This window comes from Pinus tabuliformis, chromosome 1_2, assembly GCF_031772625.1.
Source record: "Pinus tabuliformis cultivar Carrire ecotype Pingquan chromosome 1_2, CPIR1, whole genome shotgun sequence".
NCBI classification, from domain to species: Eukaryota; Viridiplantae; Streptophyta; class Pinopsida; order Pinales; family Pinaceae; genus Pinus; species Pinus tabuliformis.
The window spans coordinates 720583279-720600705 of record NC_142298.1 but is presented as its reverse complement, the minus strand read 5'-3'; the positions used below and the strand labels follow the sequence as shown (position 1 = coordinate 720600705).

At 34.2% G+C, this 17427-nt stretch overlaps 1 protein-coding gene and 1 pseudogene across 1 annotated transcript; one reads left to right on the top strand and one right to left on the bottom strand.

The window, feature by feature from the left end:
* Nucleotides 1-1356: 1356 nt before the first annotated feature.
* On the bottom strand, nucleotides 1357-2608 carry LOC149207779 (galactinol synthase 4-like; annotated as a pseudogene).
* Nucleotides 2609-14405: 11797 nt separating this feature from the next.
* Nucleotides 14406-17166, top strand: LOC149207778 (uncharacterized). The gene is made up of 3 exons (XM_089393951.1): nucleotides 14406-15421; nucleotides 16482-16535; nucleotides 16630-17166. Exons 1-3 carry the CDS (start codon nucleotides 14510-14512, stop codon nucleotides 16690-16692), a joined length of 1029 nt encoding a protein of 342 aa, XP_089250077.1. The 5' UTR covers nucleotides 14406-14509; the 3' UTR covers nucleotides 16693-17166.
* Nucleotides 17167-17427: the final 261 nt, after the last annotated feature.

Here is a 17427-nt window from a genome sequence, read left to right as displayed (position 1 = left end):
TGGTTAATTTCCATAACCAGACAATCTTTCTCACAATGCAACATTTGACCATGGTTGACCATGTTTGATTTTATAAAATATGTTTAAACATGATTGACCATGGATGACCATCGTTGACCATGATTTCCAAGGTCTACCATCATCGTTGATCATGATGAAAGAGATTTTAATAAAGGTTGATCATGGTTATGAAATTCAACCATGTTTAATCATGGTTGACCATCGTTGACCATTGCAGATCATGGTTCACCATGGTTGACTTTGGTTGACCATAAAGGCATTGACCATGGTGGACCATAGTCAATCATGATTAACCATCTTGATCATGATTCACCATGGATACATCTCAAGATAGCCAAAAACAATTAAAAGCACTTAACAATAGTAAACAATAGACAACAATAGTTAATGTCATATCAAGACAATCATTGTCACACATAGGCACTGGAAAGTGGTTGACCAAAGTTAACCATGGATGATTTAAAATGAAAATGTTATGTATATCAAAACAAAAGCCATAAGTATATATTTCTATAATATTAAGCATGATTGACTTTAGATTTCCCAAAATAAATTTTCAAGTTGTTCACCATCATACTCCCATGTATATTTATTGTTATAATGTTACTATCGTGAACTACATAGTAGGTTGCTGAAGAACCAAAAAAATGTCAAATTAGATATTAATATTATAACCATGTTATAACATACAACAAATTATCAATCCAACAAAATAATTATCAATGAGTATGTTTAGTTACTTTTTAAAAATTAGTATATATGAACCTCAAGAAAGAAAAATAACGCCATTTTCTTGGTTAACTAAATATTTATTATTAAATATAATTGTGATCCAAAAATTTTGAAAAATTGTCATTGAAAGATTTCAATGAAATTTTCTTAGGGTTGGAGCCTCACTGACATCATTATCCTGCATATTGCTGTGGTTATGCAACTGTATTTAGAATTATAATTTATAAATAAAACACACATATATAAATGTGAAAATCATGAGAAAATTAACATTACATAACCTTTTCCCGAAAGCTGACTCATAAAAGGTTAATTTACATATATTAAAGGAATCACTTTACATTAACATCTCCATCTTCCGTATATGGAGTATTATCTTTTGTATATACAATGTTGACACCATCTCCGCCAGTGAATTATGATATCTCTATAGTGCGGACAACTTCAGAAAATGTCAAATCTATTAAGCTGCAGGCGGAGCCAGCATCAAGTTGAGGGGCATTAGCAGAAGGGAAAGAATCGCCAGCCATTTCTTGCATACCATTTGATTTTCTATCCACTTTCAAAATTGGATCTTGAATTATGTCATATGATGTCAGGTCCTCAAGAGGGGTCATTATATATGGCCGTCTTTATCTCTTCCCTCTCCATATTTTCCTCCTCCCCACTGAATCACCACGGCTTCGATCCCTGCACATGCACATACACATCCATAAACATAGCCCTGCCTCCATGCTTAGAACAACAACCTATCTCATCTTTACGTATTGTTTGTATGTAATGCATTTGCACAAACTTGGGCTGAAAACAAAAGCTTACAACTGCACAATAGTGAACAACTTTGACAGTGTCCAAGTCTACGTTCTGGGGATGTCGCCACAGCATGGCCAGAACCAGATTGTACACCAGAGGGATAGGCTTGTACATCTTCTCAAAATACATCTTCAAGAAATCGTACAAAAAAATATATATATAGCACAATTTAGTCAAAATTAGATCCAGTAAACTAAAGAAAAATCTGCATGAGCTTGACTGAGATCCATAAAAGATCAAGAACTGTTCTGTTAAGGGCGTTGGCTCAGTGTTCATGACAATTTCTAAAAGGAGTTTGAAGGTCAGTTGATTGGGCTCAAACACGAACATTCCAACGTTGAAGTTCAGTTGATTGGGCTCAAACACGAACATTCCAACGTTTAAGTATGGAGAAGTCGGCTTACCTAATTCCATGGCTTACCTAATTCCATGGCCATGCCGGCCATCTTTAAGTCGATTGCAGATTTCGCGAGAATTTGGGGACATGGGAAAGGTCAATTTTTTTACCGCGCCCATGTCTGTCAAATTCCCAAATATTCGGAAATCTGCAATCCACCTAACCTCACCGGGCCATGCCACCTTCTCTGGGCATTATTGGCAGTATCCGATCTTGTACTGCGGAATGTGACTCCATGTCTTTTCACAGAAGCAGTCCATAACAGCATACAAATATCCATCCCGCATGTCAAATAGATGGTCGATGTTGTCAAAGACCTGGATGTCTGCATCCAGGTATACGATCATGATGTACTCCTCGAACTGCCCCTTAGCCAATACAATATTGCTAATAATGATATGGACATGTTTAGAAAATTGAATGTAGGGAAAGTTTCAGAAAAAGGAAAGAATTAAAAATACCTCCCAAATAATTGGGGACATATTAAGCCATTGCGAACTGCACTTGATTCTCGGGGGGTTCGATGGGCTGAATCTGGCGAACAATACAACCCTGTCTTTGCAGTTGCAGGCGATGATCCTCTGGAACATCGGGCAAAGCAACAACGACAAGAGGATATGCGCTCTTCACCTTCAGCAATTCCATTCTCCTGTTTCCATTAATTTTTACGACTTTTTTCGCTTGTCGCTTCACTCTAGCCTGAGTCGTAGATGTGCGACTAAGATGAAGCATATTCTACGCATATACACCCATATTTAATATCAACGTACCCTCATCGACCTAAAATTAAAATAAGAAACTTTTGACTAAAATTAAAATATATTTTAACAATCGTTTTGTAAAGTTGACGAAACTATTATATATAAAAAGATAGTAAATATTACATGAAACACTAAGCATTCGTTGGATAATAGACAAGTTCCAACTTATTATAAGTTGCTAAATTCTAAATGTAAATAATTTTATTTTATTTTATTTTCTATCTATATTATTTAAATTTTATATTTAATTTTACATATTTATTTAAATTAATATTAAAAAGGATATAAATACAAAAATATTTTTAAATTTTTAAAAAATAATCTTCAACCCAATATGATTTATCATTTTATTAAAAAATATTTATAATTGCATATATCTTTTACATGTAGTCATATTTCTAATAATTTATTTTATATGAGATTTAAATGTTTAAAATAAATTTAATTTTTATTTTTAATTTTGTTGGGTATTTAAAAGGTTTTTTTTGAAGTATTAATTCATAATAAATATCAAAATATTTATTATATAACAAATTTTATTCAAACTTCTGTGATCCATAATGAATTAAACAATGTGTTCCGTAGAAATCACATCAAAGAATTTTTTGGCCAGAAAATTATCTCATGTGATTTCTACCCAAAGACTTTGTTTAAATCTTACATTGTTAAACTAAAAAAATGATAAAAGATAACTAATTATAACATTGTTTTAAATTGTTATGATTATTATTAATTATAAAAAGAATATATATAAAACAAAATTTTAACTATAGAAATTTACCTTCATTATTTTATAGAGATTTTTAATGTGCAAATAGGATTGATTACAATATCATGTAACTCAATTCATATACCAGTTAAAAGGGAAAAATAGGCATAACTACTTTGTTCATATATCTTGTGTACTACTAAGAATATATCATCCATCGAAATTAAATCTCTACTCTCTAACTAATAATTGTTAATAATTAAATTAAAATTGTGAAAACTCTATTCCAAAATAAATATAACTATCAAAACAATTATCATATTTTTAATGTAATCATATAAATTAATTGATCATCGATGAAGTGAACATAGTTTAATCAAATATTTTAATCCTGCTTTCTCCACTTATTTTATAAAAACTTTCTTCATACTTACTTATTTTATAGAAATGGTTAAGAAGCTGATGTGATACTATTTAAATAATGGAAACAAGATAATAAAAATAAATATGATTAACTACTGAGATTATAGTGAGAATTTAATATAATCCCTTTATGTTTAAATACATAAAAATAATATATTTTTTTTTATTAATAAAAATAATATACTTTTCCTTTATTAAATCGATTATTCTATTTAATTTTGTATTTAAAAAATAAAAAAATTGCAGGTCTTATTTCCAAAGAGCTACTCTTATTTGTGTGATACTTTTGCACTTGGGAACTCCTCCTTTATTAAATATGACTATTCTATTTAGTTTTTTTATTTCAAAAATAAAAAAAATTGGAAGTCTTATTTCCAAATGGAAACTCTTATTTGTGTGAGACGTTTGCACTTGGGAAAGTAAGCCATCAATCCGTATCTGTGTGATACTTTTGCACATGGGAAAGTAAGGCATCAATCCGCACATAGATTCTTCAATTTAATGGGCAACTCAAAATATTAATGAGCAGTTGAACACATGTCTTGATAGGTAGCCCGCCCCATAGAGAATGAAGGTACATACATTGGGGTTTTACCATCAACGAAATCCACTTCATAATAATGAATCTATGCCATATCAGTAATCAATTTGCTTTAAACGTCCTTTTTTTTTTTAAAGAAACCTTTAGTTTACGTATGTTCATTTACTTAGATGGTCTATCAAGTGTTTTAGAGTAGATTCTGCTTTTATTTTTTATATTCTTTTTAATTAAAATGTTTTCTTCTTATCAATATTTTAGGTATATAAGTTAAATAGATGATTAATGCCAATAAGCTTAATATTCCTTTACAGTCAATTGAGTTTTTTTTAATCTTATTTTTTTACTTAAATAGTTAATTGACATTTTAATCTTATTTTTTATAATAATTAATTTTAGAAAGTATATACATTATTTAAAGTAATTACAAAATAAAATATGTTTACATAGTTTTAGATATACAGTGATCATATATTTTATTAAAAAACTTTTTAATATAAATTTATTGGTTCAATTCTTGGTCCTAATCGAGATAATATATTAACATTTTAAAAATATAATCTTACCAAACTTACAACAAAGAAATTACAAAATAAAATATTAATATTACAATTTAATTTCATAAACAAATAAATAAATACAATGTTTCTTGAATTTCACACATCAACGATATTTTTACACTCAAGAAACGCACATCTATAAAAAATAGTTATTGCACACTTTAATACATTCACTTTTAAATAAACAGTCGATTAATTCGCCATAGGTGTTTCTATACAACCTTAGGTGAATGGGTCGAGGTTGACCTTTTCTTTTAATTTGATTGAACGGACCGGATTTGGTTTGGGCGAATATGGTTTCGTCTGAGTCGCAGTTCCACGGCTATGGTGCGATGGAGAGCGAAGCAATGGAAAATAATTATTTGGTTGGCGGCGACAGCAACACTCGTCACTCATCTCCCCACGAAACGAACCGAACCAGAAGATCATCGGTTTCTTACCATCGGGCAGATGGATTTCTATTCGCTTCCGTATGGGCGTTCCAAGTTTAAGCCCGGTGGTGACAATGGTAACATTTCGGGCCTGCAAGAGAGCAACGAACATGGAGTGTTTTGAGGTCACCAACGACATCTTTTCCACAATCAATGGGCAGGTCGGCGTTGCCTTTGAACGCCGACGTTTTAGTGAAGATAAAATAGGGTAAATTTAAGTCGATGAAGATGAAGGTCCATGAGTGATGGAACCTCACAAGAGGCTAGATGCAATGTTGATGTTAGCGATAGCACATAGAACTGAACGTTTTCCAGGGTGAATGTATTTCTTGGCACACCAAAGAAGTTCAAGACATGTGAAAAGACTGTCTACTTGGTCGATCAATTAACAACTGATAATTCTGACCAAGAATGATTTTGTTTGGTGGGTTGTTGTTTGATGGTCTAGATGATTGATAGATCAATTTGCCTAATTTGACGGATGTGTTCAAAATTGTGCGAATCTCAAAGAAATTCAGAGGTTTTTAGAACTAAGAAGTCCATGGAAGTATAATGTTTTTTATCTGATGTAATCTGTTCTTAACTATTAAGCTCACTCGTTTCAATATGAAAGTCAACCATGGTTGAACGTCCTATTGTGACAAAGATTGTCTCATTATGAAAATCAATCATGGTCTGTCATGGTCTAATGTCACTTTGTCACAAAGATTGTCTCAATATGAACATCAACCATAATCAACCATCGTTAATGATGATCAACCATGGTCAGCCATTGTCAAGCATGGCCCATCGTTGCATTATGAAAAAGATTATCTCAATATGAAAATCTACCATGGTCAACCATGGTCAATAATGATGGTCATACATGGCCAGCTATGGTCCAATGGTCCAACGTCACATTGTGACAAAGATTGTCTCAATATGAAAATAAACCATGGTCAACCATAGTCAATCATCATCAACGAAGATCTAACATCGCATTGTGACATATTTTCAACCATCATCAACTTTGGTCAATTATCATTAGCGTTTGTCAACCATGGTCTAGCATTGCATTGTAATAAATATTGTCTCAATATTAAAATCGACCATGGTCAACCATGGTCATATTGTGTCAAAGATTGCGTAATGGTCCAACGTCACATTATGACAACCATGGTCAACTATTGTCCAACATCACATTGTGACAAATATTGACTCAATATGAAAATCAACCATGGCAAATCATGGTCAATTATGGTCCAATGTCGCATTGTGACAAAGTTTGTCTCAATATGAAAATCAACCATGGTCAATCGTGGTCAACCAAGTTTGTTTAAGGGTTTATAATATTTATCTTAGGGTTATATACCTTGGGTTTACAATATTAATCCCTTGGGGTTAATATTATTCCCTTGGGTTTTTAGTATTAATCCCTTGGGTTTATTAGTTCCTTGGGTTTATAATATCAATTCTAAAGATTGTCTTAATATGAAAGTCAACCATAGTCAACCACAGTCCAATGTCACATTGTGAGAAAGATTCTCCAAATATGAAAATCAATCACGGCCAACCATGATCAACAATGGTCCAATCTTGTATTTTGACAAAGAATGTCTCAATATGAAAATCGACCATGGTCAACTACGGTAAACCATGTTTGTTTTAGGGTTTATAATATTTATCTTAGGGTTTATATAGCTTGGGTTTACAATATTAATCTCTTGGGTTTATTAGCTCCTCAGGTTTACTAATTTAAGGGTTCATATTCCTACAATATAATATTATTGATGGGGTTTGTAATATTCTTCCTAGGGTTTAATATAAATCCCTTGGCTTTATATTCCATTGAGTTTACAATATAAATCTTTTGAGTTTATTAATCCCTTAGGTTTATAATAATGCCAATATGGGTTTGTGGCAAATATTTTCTCAAAATGGAAAGCAATCATGGTCAACCATGGCCAAACAAGGTCAATCATGGTCAACCATGGTCAATTATGGTCTACCATGGTCCAATGCCACATTGTGACAAACATTGTTTCAATATGAATATCAACCACGGTCAACCAAGGTCCAATGTCATATTCTCAGAACATTTTCCCAATATGAAAATCAATCATGGTCAAGCATGGTCACAATGTGACAAAGATTGTCTCATGGCCCAACGTCACATTTCGGCAATCATGGTCAACTATTGTCAGCGATGATCCAACGTCACATTGTGACAAAGATTGTATAAATATGAAAATCAACCATGGTTCAATGTCGCGTTGTGACAAAGATCGCCTCAATATGAAAATCAACCATGGTTAATCATGGTCCAATGTTAGTTTGTCACATAGATTGTCTCAATATGAAAATCAACCATGGTATTGTCAACCATCATCAACCATGGTCAATCATGATCAACCATTGTCATCCATTGTCAACCATGGCCCGTCGTTGCATGTGATGAAGGGTATCTTCATATGAAAATCTACCATGGTCAATCATGGTCATCCATGGTCACTAACGATGGTCATCCATGGTCAACAATGGTCCAATGTTGCATTGTGACAAAGATTGTCTCAATATGAAAATTAGCCATGGTCAACCATGGTTAATCATTGTCAATGAGGGTCTAACATCACATTGTGAGAATATTTTTAACCATCATAAACCATGGGCAATCATCATTAACCTTTGTCAACCATGGTCGAACATCACATTGTGACAAAGATTGTCTCAATGTTAAAATTGATCATGATCAACCATGTTCAATAACCATGGTCACATTGTGTATTGGTCCAACCTCACATGATGAGAATGGTGGTCAACCGTTGTCGAATGTAGTATTGTGACAAATAATGGCTCAATATGAAAATCAACCATGGTCAACTAGCGTCAATCATGGTCAATCATGGTCAACCATGGTCCAATGTCACATTGTGGTGGATATTGTCTCAATATGACAATCACCCATGGTCAATCGTGGTCAACCAAGTTTGTTTAAGGGTTTATAATATTTATCTTAAGGTTTATATACCTTCGGTTTATAATATTGATCCCTAGGGGTTAATATTATTCCATTTCGTTTTTAGTACTAATCCCTTGGGTTTATAATATCAATCCCTTGGGTTTATTAATCCAATGGTTTAGCAATCCAATGATTTATTAATATCACATTGTGACAACAATGGTCAACCATTGTCAATGTCGCATTGTGACAAAGATTGACATAATATGAAAATCAACCATGATCAACCATCGTCAATCATGGTTAAACATGGTCAACCATGTTACGACGTTGCATTGTCGCAAAGATTGTCTCAATATGGAAATCAACCATGGTCAACCGTGGTCAACCAAGTTTGTTTTAGGGTTTATAATATTTATTTTAGGGTTGATGTACCTTGGGTTTACAATATTAATCGCTCCTGTTTAATATTATTCCCTTGGTTTTTAGTATCAATCCCTTCGATTTATTAGTGCCTTGGGTTTAATATTCCTAGGGTATAATATTATTGATAGGGTTTATAATATTATTCCTAGGTTTTAATATAAACCCCTTGGGTTTATAGTCCATTGGGTTTATAATACAAATTCCTTGGGTTTATTAATCCCTTGGGTTTTTAGTATTAATCCCTTAGGTTTATTTCCCCTTAGGTTTATAATAATCCCAATATGGGTGTGTGACAAATATTTTCTCAATATGGAAAGAAAATATGGTCAACTACAGTCAACCATGGTCAACCATGGTCAATCATGATCAACATTGGTCAAACATGGTCGATTATGTTCAATTATTGTGTACCATTGTCCAACACCACATTGTGATGAATATTTTCTAAATATGAATAACAACCATGGTCTATCGTCATTTTGTGAGAAATTTTTTCTTAATATGAAAATGAATCATGGTCAACCATAGTCAATTACCATGGTCTCATTGTAACAAAGATTATGTCATGTTCCAATGCCACATTTCAACATCCATGGTCAACTATGGTAAACCATGGTCAACCATATTGTCTCAATACGAAAATCAACAATGGTCAGCCATGTTCAATCATGGTCAACTAGGATCCAATGTCGTATTGTGAAAAAAATTCTCTCAATAGGAAAATCAATCATGGTCAACCATGGTCCAACTCACATTGTGACAAAGATTGTCTCAATATGTAAATCAACGATGGTCAACCATGGTCCAACATCGCATTGTGACAAATATTGTCTCAATATGAAAATTAATGATGGTCAACAATGGTTAATCATGGTTCACCATGGTCAATAACCATGGTTACATTGTGACAAAGATTGTCTAATGGTCCAATGTCACATTGTGACAACCATGGCCATCCATGGTGAACCATGGTCCAACATCGCGTTGTGACAATGATTGTCTCAATACGAATATTAGTGATGGTCAACCAGGGTCCAATGCCACATTGTGACAAAAATTGTGTAATGGTCACATTGTGTCAAAGATTTTGTAATAGTCCAACATCACATTATGACAACCATAGCCAATTTTTGTCAACCATATTGTATCAATATGAGAATAATCTATGGTCAATCATGGCCAACTAGGATCCAACCTCTCATATATGAAAGTAAATTACGGTCAAGCATGGTCCAATGTCACATTGTTACAAAGATTGTCTCAAGATGTAAATCAATGATGGTCAACCATGGTCCAACATCACATTGTGACAAATATTGTCTCAATATGAAAATCAACGATGGTCAATGATGGTTAATCATGGTCAATAACAATGGTCACAATGGTCCAATGTCACATTCCAATGGTCTAATGTCACATTCTGACAACCATGGCCATCCATGTTGAACCATGTTCCAACATCACATTGTGACAAAAATTGTCACAATATGAAAATCAACCATGATCAACCAAGGTCCAATGCCACATTGTGACAAAAAATATCTCAATATAAAAAGCAATCTTGGTCAACCATTGTCCAACATCACATTGTGAAAAATATTGTCTCAATATGAAAATCAACCATGGTCAACCATGTTTGTTTTAGGGTTTATAATATTTATTTTAGAGTTTTTATTCCTTGGGTTTATTATATTAATCCCTTGGATTCAATATTATTCTGTTGGTTTTTAGTATTAATCCCTTGGGTTTATTAGTGCCTTAGATTTATAATATCAATCTCTTGGGTTTATTAATCTAAGGGTTCATATTCTAAGGGTATAATATTATTGATAGGTTTTATAATATTAATCCTATGGTTTAACATAAATCCCTTGTACCTATAATCCTTTGGGTTTAAAATATAAATTCCTTGGGTTTATAATATTAATAATCACTTACATTTATAATATTAATCCCATTGGTTTCTTAATTCCTTGGGTTTATAATATTAATAATCCCTTGGGTTTAATATTATTCCCTTGGGTTTTTAGTATTAATCCCTTGGATTTATTAGTGTCTTGGGTTTAATATTCCTAGGGTATAATATTATTGATAGGGTTTATAATATTATTCCTAGGGTTTAATATAAGTCCCTTCAATTTATAATCCATTTGGTTTATAGTCCCATCTGGTGTTTCAGTTATGTATGCATGTGGTTTACACATCGGTCACATGTTTATGAAATAATTCATTTTCGTGCAAAAAAAATCTATATATATAAATTCCTTTGGGTTTTTTGATCCCTTGGGTTTTTCATATTAATCCCTTGGGCTTATTAATCACTTAGATTTATAACAAACTGATATTGGGGTTTGTGACAAAGATTTTATCAATATGGAAAGCAATCATGGTCAACTATGGTCAACCATGGTCAATCATGATCAAAATTGGTTAAAAATAGTCGATCATGGTCAATTATGGTGTACCATGGTCCAACGCCACGTTGCAACGAAGATTGTCTCAATATGAATATCAACCATGGTCAGCCATGGTCCATTGTCGTATTGTGAGAAACTTTTTCTCAATATGAAAAGAAATCATGGCCAACCATTATCGATCATGGTCACTCAACCATGTTGAATCATGGTCAATCATGGTTGAACATCACATTATGAGAAAAATTATGTCAATATGGAAATCAATGATGGTCAACCATGTTTGTTTTAGGGTTTATTATAAACCCAATGGATTGATATTGTAAACCCAAGGGAATAATATTGAACCCAAAGAATATTTATGCTTGGGTTTGTAATATTAATAATCTCTTGGGTTTTTAATATTAATCCGAAGAGTTTTTAATATTGATGTGTTGGATTTAACAATTTTAGGTTTGTAATATTAATAATCCCTTCAATTTCTAATATTACTTCCTTTGGTTTTTTTTTTTGAATTAGTCTACTTCTATATTAATACAAAATATTCTTACAGCGAGACAAAGGTCTCGAGAGTTCTAGCCCATGAAACGACATACTGACAATGAACATTAGACAAACTATCCCAAGGACTTACAAAAAACTAGCTTTAGGACTTAGAATTGCTGAATCCAAAACTAAAGACTCAGAATCCTGATAGTGACCCAGATCTGACTTGTAAACCACCTTAGTCAAAATGTTAACCATCCGACAGGGAATGCTGCCCACGCAGGGGAAACCGGCCCTCAAGAAGAGTTGAAAAAACCTGATACTGGACGCTACATACTTAGGATGAACAAATCCTCTGTCGACAATTAAACAAAACCAAAGACACACAAACCTGAGAGGAATGAACCACCACATTCAAGCATTGAACAAAACCAAGGACACGCAAGCCTGTTCAGTCATCATGCTGAGTTGGAGGCTACTCCTCAATAATGCGACAACCAAAATGCTCTGGTTCTTCATGCTCCGCAGAATGTCCCTCTATTCTAGCTCGTTCTTCTGCTGCAGGAGCGCTCGGGCCAGCTGGAGTGGGCGTATCTTGAATTGCACAGCCCCCATTATCCTGTCTTTCCTCAGTAACATTCGTCAGGGGAGCATTCCGGTGTTCCATCCTCTGGTGCTGAGGAACTTTTGAGCTTGCTGTCTCCGAACCCCCAGTTTACTCATTCAGTTCGATAGTGATCGAAACAATGAAGGAGGAATTACCAAGTCTACATGGGAGGCGGAAGCGAGCCGTGTGCGTTCTGGAGTGCTGAGAGCTCACCTCTGACATTATCTGCCTCCTTCCTCTACCACGCCCACTTCTGGTCACCGGATAGCAATAGAAACTAAAGTCCAAAGCCTCAGACGAAGGGTTTGAGGTTGTGGAGGATGCCTGGCGAAGGATCCGGCCACGAGAGCTGCCTCTTCTGCATCCCATTCTGGGGCGCTCTCTGGGCATGTTGATATAAGTTGTGGAAGCGAAACAAACAGTCAAAGAGGGGACAACACAGTAGCTACAGGGGAGAAGTCGAAGCAGGTGGATTGGAGCATGAAGGCCTGGAAACGTGTTAACTTCTCGCACCAGAGCTAGACAGTGCCCTGAACTGTCTCTGGCACTAGAACATTCGCCCTTGCTTTGCCCACAAACGCAAATGAGAAGAGCGAAAATTAAAATTATGCCGAGCATCGTTGCAGTCCGATTATCACCATGCCGCACTTGGTTGAGCTGCATTAATGCAGTAATAATGTTTAATGTGCGAACCATTAAGTGTTGCGTCCTGCAGCTCCATCTGGTTGCGTGAGCAGCCACGCGCCCTCTCGCCAAGCCATCCTCGTACTAAGTTCTAGAATGATCATCTGCATCCGGGATACTTCCTTTGGTTTATTATTGTTCCCTTGGATTTTCAATATTTGTTCCTTGGGTTTATTAATGTTTTGGTTTATTATTTTTTCCTTTTATTGATTCTTTGGGTTTATAATATTAATTTCATTGATTTCTTATTTCTTTGGGCTTCTAATATTAATAATCCCTTGGGTTTATGGTTCCTTGACTTTATAATTTTAGAGTTTTTTATTAAAATCTTATATTTGATATATTCATATATTAATTCTTTGGTTTATTGGGTTTATAACATTAATCTTATTGGTTTCTTAATTCCTTGAGTTTATAATATTAATAATCCTTTAGGTTTATGATTTTTTGACTTTATAATTGTAGATGTTTTGATAAGAATCTTAGATTTGATATATTCATATATTAATTTAGCATATTAAATTTATAATATAACATATATTAAGTTGATCCTTAGTGTTCAGTGGGTATATAAAATTATTTATGAATGTGGTTGTGCTAGTTATTAATCATTTACCTTTAAAACCATGCATCAAAAACCAAACCCTCACTAATAAAAAAAATTTAAAAAATCATCACTAATAAAGAAATCTTAGAAATCTATTTAGAGAACTTTAAATTAAGAATTTTAAAACTATCTATTAACTAAAATATTAGGATGTACATAGTTTTAGTTTTCATGACGCTGGTAGGTCCCAGATTGTCAAATTTTCGCAATACTTAATAAATTCGAGAGGTGAACTCTGTCGTTTTCATGACGCTTCTAACAGTTTGTCAAAATTTCACGATAATTACTAAATTCGAAAATTTGATGTCTGTTGTTTTCACGACGCTTCTAAATACCAAATGTCAAAATTGCATGATACTGCAAAATTCAGAAACGACAACTCCATACATAATTCCACTTGTTTCAGATTTAAATTTAAAACAGAAAATATGTAAGACTTTTTGGCCATTGGACAGTGCACTGTATGTACATATAACGGGCATACAGAAGACGACGCTATCTTCCTGGCATGGTGTGTCCATTACGTAATGCAATCCCCAGGGCCCTGAGCTTATGTCTATTGCTGATTCCCTCAGGGTCGGCTGTATATTTTTATCATAAGATCATGGAAACGTGCTAGAGTGAGTTTGGCCCACGTCATAAGTACGATGGCTTCCACTTATTATAAAGAGAATCTAATTTATAATAATATGTGGCGTGAAAGAATCTGATATAATGAATCTTTCCAAGTGGCATGAGACAAATCAAGGATAAGAACACCCATTTAATATTCAGTGACATGAATCTCAGTTGGGCCTGCTCTAGATTCACCTCCTTTTAAATGAATCGAAGCTCCAAGAAAACGAATCGAATCTTTGGTGCTCTTAGAAAAAATCAAAAGAGTTAGCCAGATTTTGATTATAGTTCCAGTTCTCACCTATGTGCTTATAACCTTGAGCACAGTTGTAAGTACAGTGTCTATTATGATGTCTGATGTCTTTCAATTTCGAAATGGTTCCAAGAAGCATCAGTTTGTGAAGGACAGTACGTTTAATACACACTCCGATTCTGAAGTCGATTTCGAGGTAAAACAAGATCTTCCCGGGCAAACCGATTATCTTGATACTGTTCTATACAGGGATGCCTTGGGGAATGAACGATTCTGCAGAAGTCCCTCGCTTCGAGCACCATCAGATATTGAAGATGAGGATAGTGATGAAGAATCAGGGAAAGCGATCGCGGAGAAACACTCTTCTCCAAATTCGGACGAGAACAGGATAATAAGCTCTCAGCCAAGTAAAGAAGTTGAAGATGAAATCGACGAGAACAGGATGATAAGCTCTCAGCCAAGTAAAGAAGTTGAAGATGAAATCGACCAACTGACGAGCGAATTCAGGAACTGTATCATGAAAACCATCTATAGTGACAGTGGGGTTTTATGTGATGGAAGCACTCGTCTGGAAAAGGGTGTAAAGTTGACGATAACAATGGCTGTGCGTCACAGATCAGTCTCTTCTAGCGGTTTCAACCACCTCTCATTGGACAAGGGAAGCAAGCCTTTTGCTTTGGAGCGCTCGGATTCCATTTTCAAATGGGGAAACGGTGATAAATCAATGGTGATTGAATCTTCCCAAGATGATTTTGGACAGTCAAAGTTACCGCTTCCTCCTCGCCTCCAGCAAGTCTCTCACAGAAATCCTCTCCGGCTTACCCGTAGTCTGAGCTCAACCAGTAATCCTCTCCGTCTTACCCGTAGTCTGAGCTCAACCAGTAGGGATTCAATTGGCATGACATCAGTGAGGTCTTTCGAACAACTTTTCAGTCCCACAGAATCGTGGCGAAAAACCGTGCCGTCGGCGCTTGCCAAAAAAGTCAAAATGCATAAGGAGATTTCGGTAACATTTAATGATTGTTGGTTTAAATTTATTTTATTTTATTTACAGTAGAAATGGATTCAGTACTATTAAAATATTTTTGGGATTTAAAATATTGAAACTTGAGAATTGTATCTTAGATTTCTAAAAGTTTTTCAGATTTCCAAAAATTTCAATTTGTTTTTTTAAAAATCTCTCAGATTTTCCATTATTTTTCTGGCGAAATAGATACCTCTTTAGACTAGGCTTATATTAATAGAAGTGTCTACCAAGGCCAAGGGATTGCAGGGACTGCCAAAAGTATTCCTCCCGGACTGCCAAAAGTATTCCTCCCGGACTGCCAAAAGTGGTGGGCAAAAAAATTTCAACAAATCTTGCCCAAACAGTGTTTCAATCATGTTTTAACCGTGGAAAAATGTATTCAGCACCATCGAAGATCTTGGGGCACCCATAATCTTGAAATTTGACCAGTATAACCTAGATTTACAAAAATCCCAAAATAATTTTATCAAAATCTTGTCAAAAATCCTATAATTTTCGAAGCAAAAAACAATCTAACTAGATTGCTGCAATATTAATTAGCATTACCTTTACTTCATTGGTTTTTTATCACTTTGTTTACAACTTTTTATCATTGTATTCATATCTAGTAGACAAGGTGAAAAGGCATGGCTCCTTTTAGTCTTATCACTCTATGATTAACCAATCGAAAAGATGAGTCTTATGACTCTATGCTTAATCAATTGAAAAGATGAAAAGGCCCTGCATTTCCCTATTTATTGAATATCTTTTTATTCTTAAATATCTTTTTATACTTATCCTTTAAGAACTTACCACTCTATGTTTATCCAATTGAAAAGATGAAAAAGATGAAAATGCACTGCGTTTTCCTATTTATTGAATAACCTATTATTCTTATCCAATGAAGAAGAGAAGATTGAAAGCATTAAGATGATAATTGATTTTATTTATATCTTAATTGATTTTATTTATACATTTGATGGCAAAAAAAATGTTCTTTAGATTCTGGCTCTTTGATTTTTAGACTTCTGAATTACGTCGCTGTTGCCCTGAATTTTAGGTCAAGGTATGGAGGAGCACTGTACGTATTATTCGCCGGTGTGCAAAAATTAAGGTCCATGCCCTATCCGGCTTCTGCCATTATTCTTGATTTCACTTTATCGTCTATCGGAATAACTAACGTTTTTCAGTTTGCATGCTGGACTCAGATTGTTCGCCATTATCCGTCTATTCCTTCAGACCCGGATTGCAGATACAGCGCTATGGTTTGATGAAAATATTAGTGCGATGGAATCTGACAGCCAAAACCATTATAAACCTGTTAACGATGTTATGGAAGTTACTGAAAACGTTCTATACTGTTGTGCAGACCGTAAAAATGACAGGGCTCCGCCGCTTCCAATTCCAACCCTGAGTTACTATAGTATTTGGTTTTATATAAAATATATTAAGGAAATCGGAGAATCATTCTATACTGTTGTACATACCATCAGCATGACAGGGCAGCCCTGGTTCGGAATTGGAAGCCGTCAAGGGAATCGTAGAAAATGCGTTTTACTGTTGTGCAGACCGACAAAATGACGAGGCAACCCTGGTTGCAAAGTCCATGCCTGAATTGCTATAGTCCTCCTATATATGTTCATACGGTTCATATATATGTATATTATTAAAACGGTTTTTTAATCCAGTTCTATTAAAAGTGAGAAAAAAAATAGATAAAGGGATATGAGAAAAAAATATAGATAAAGGGATATGTTTTTATTGGGATATAAAATAATATGAAAGTAAGTTTTGTTATCAGTTTTCTCAATTCTAGTTTCTGGATTTTTGGTGTTTAGAATTTATTTGTAATATTTTTATTGTGTTTAAATTTTTGAAAATTTAACCAATATCAAACAATATGAAGCATCCATTTAAAATAGTCTTACTCATATTTTCTGAAATTTTAAGTTGGAATAGATTGGAATAATCTCACTCTTATTCTACTTTGACTTGCCAAGCTTGAA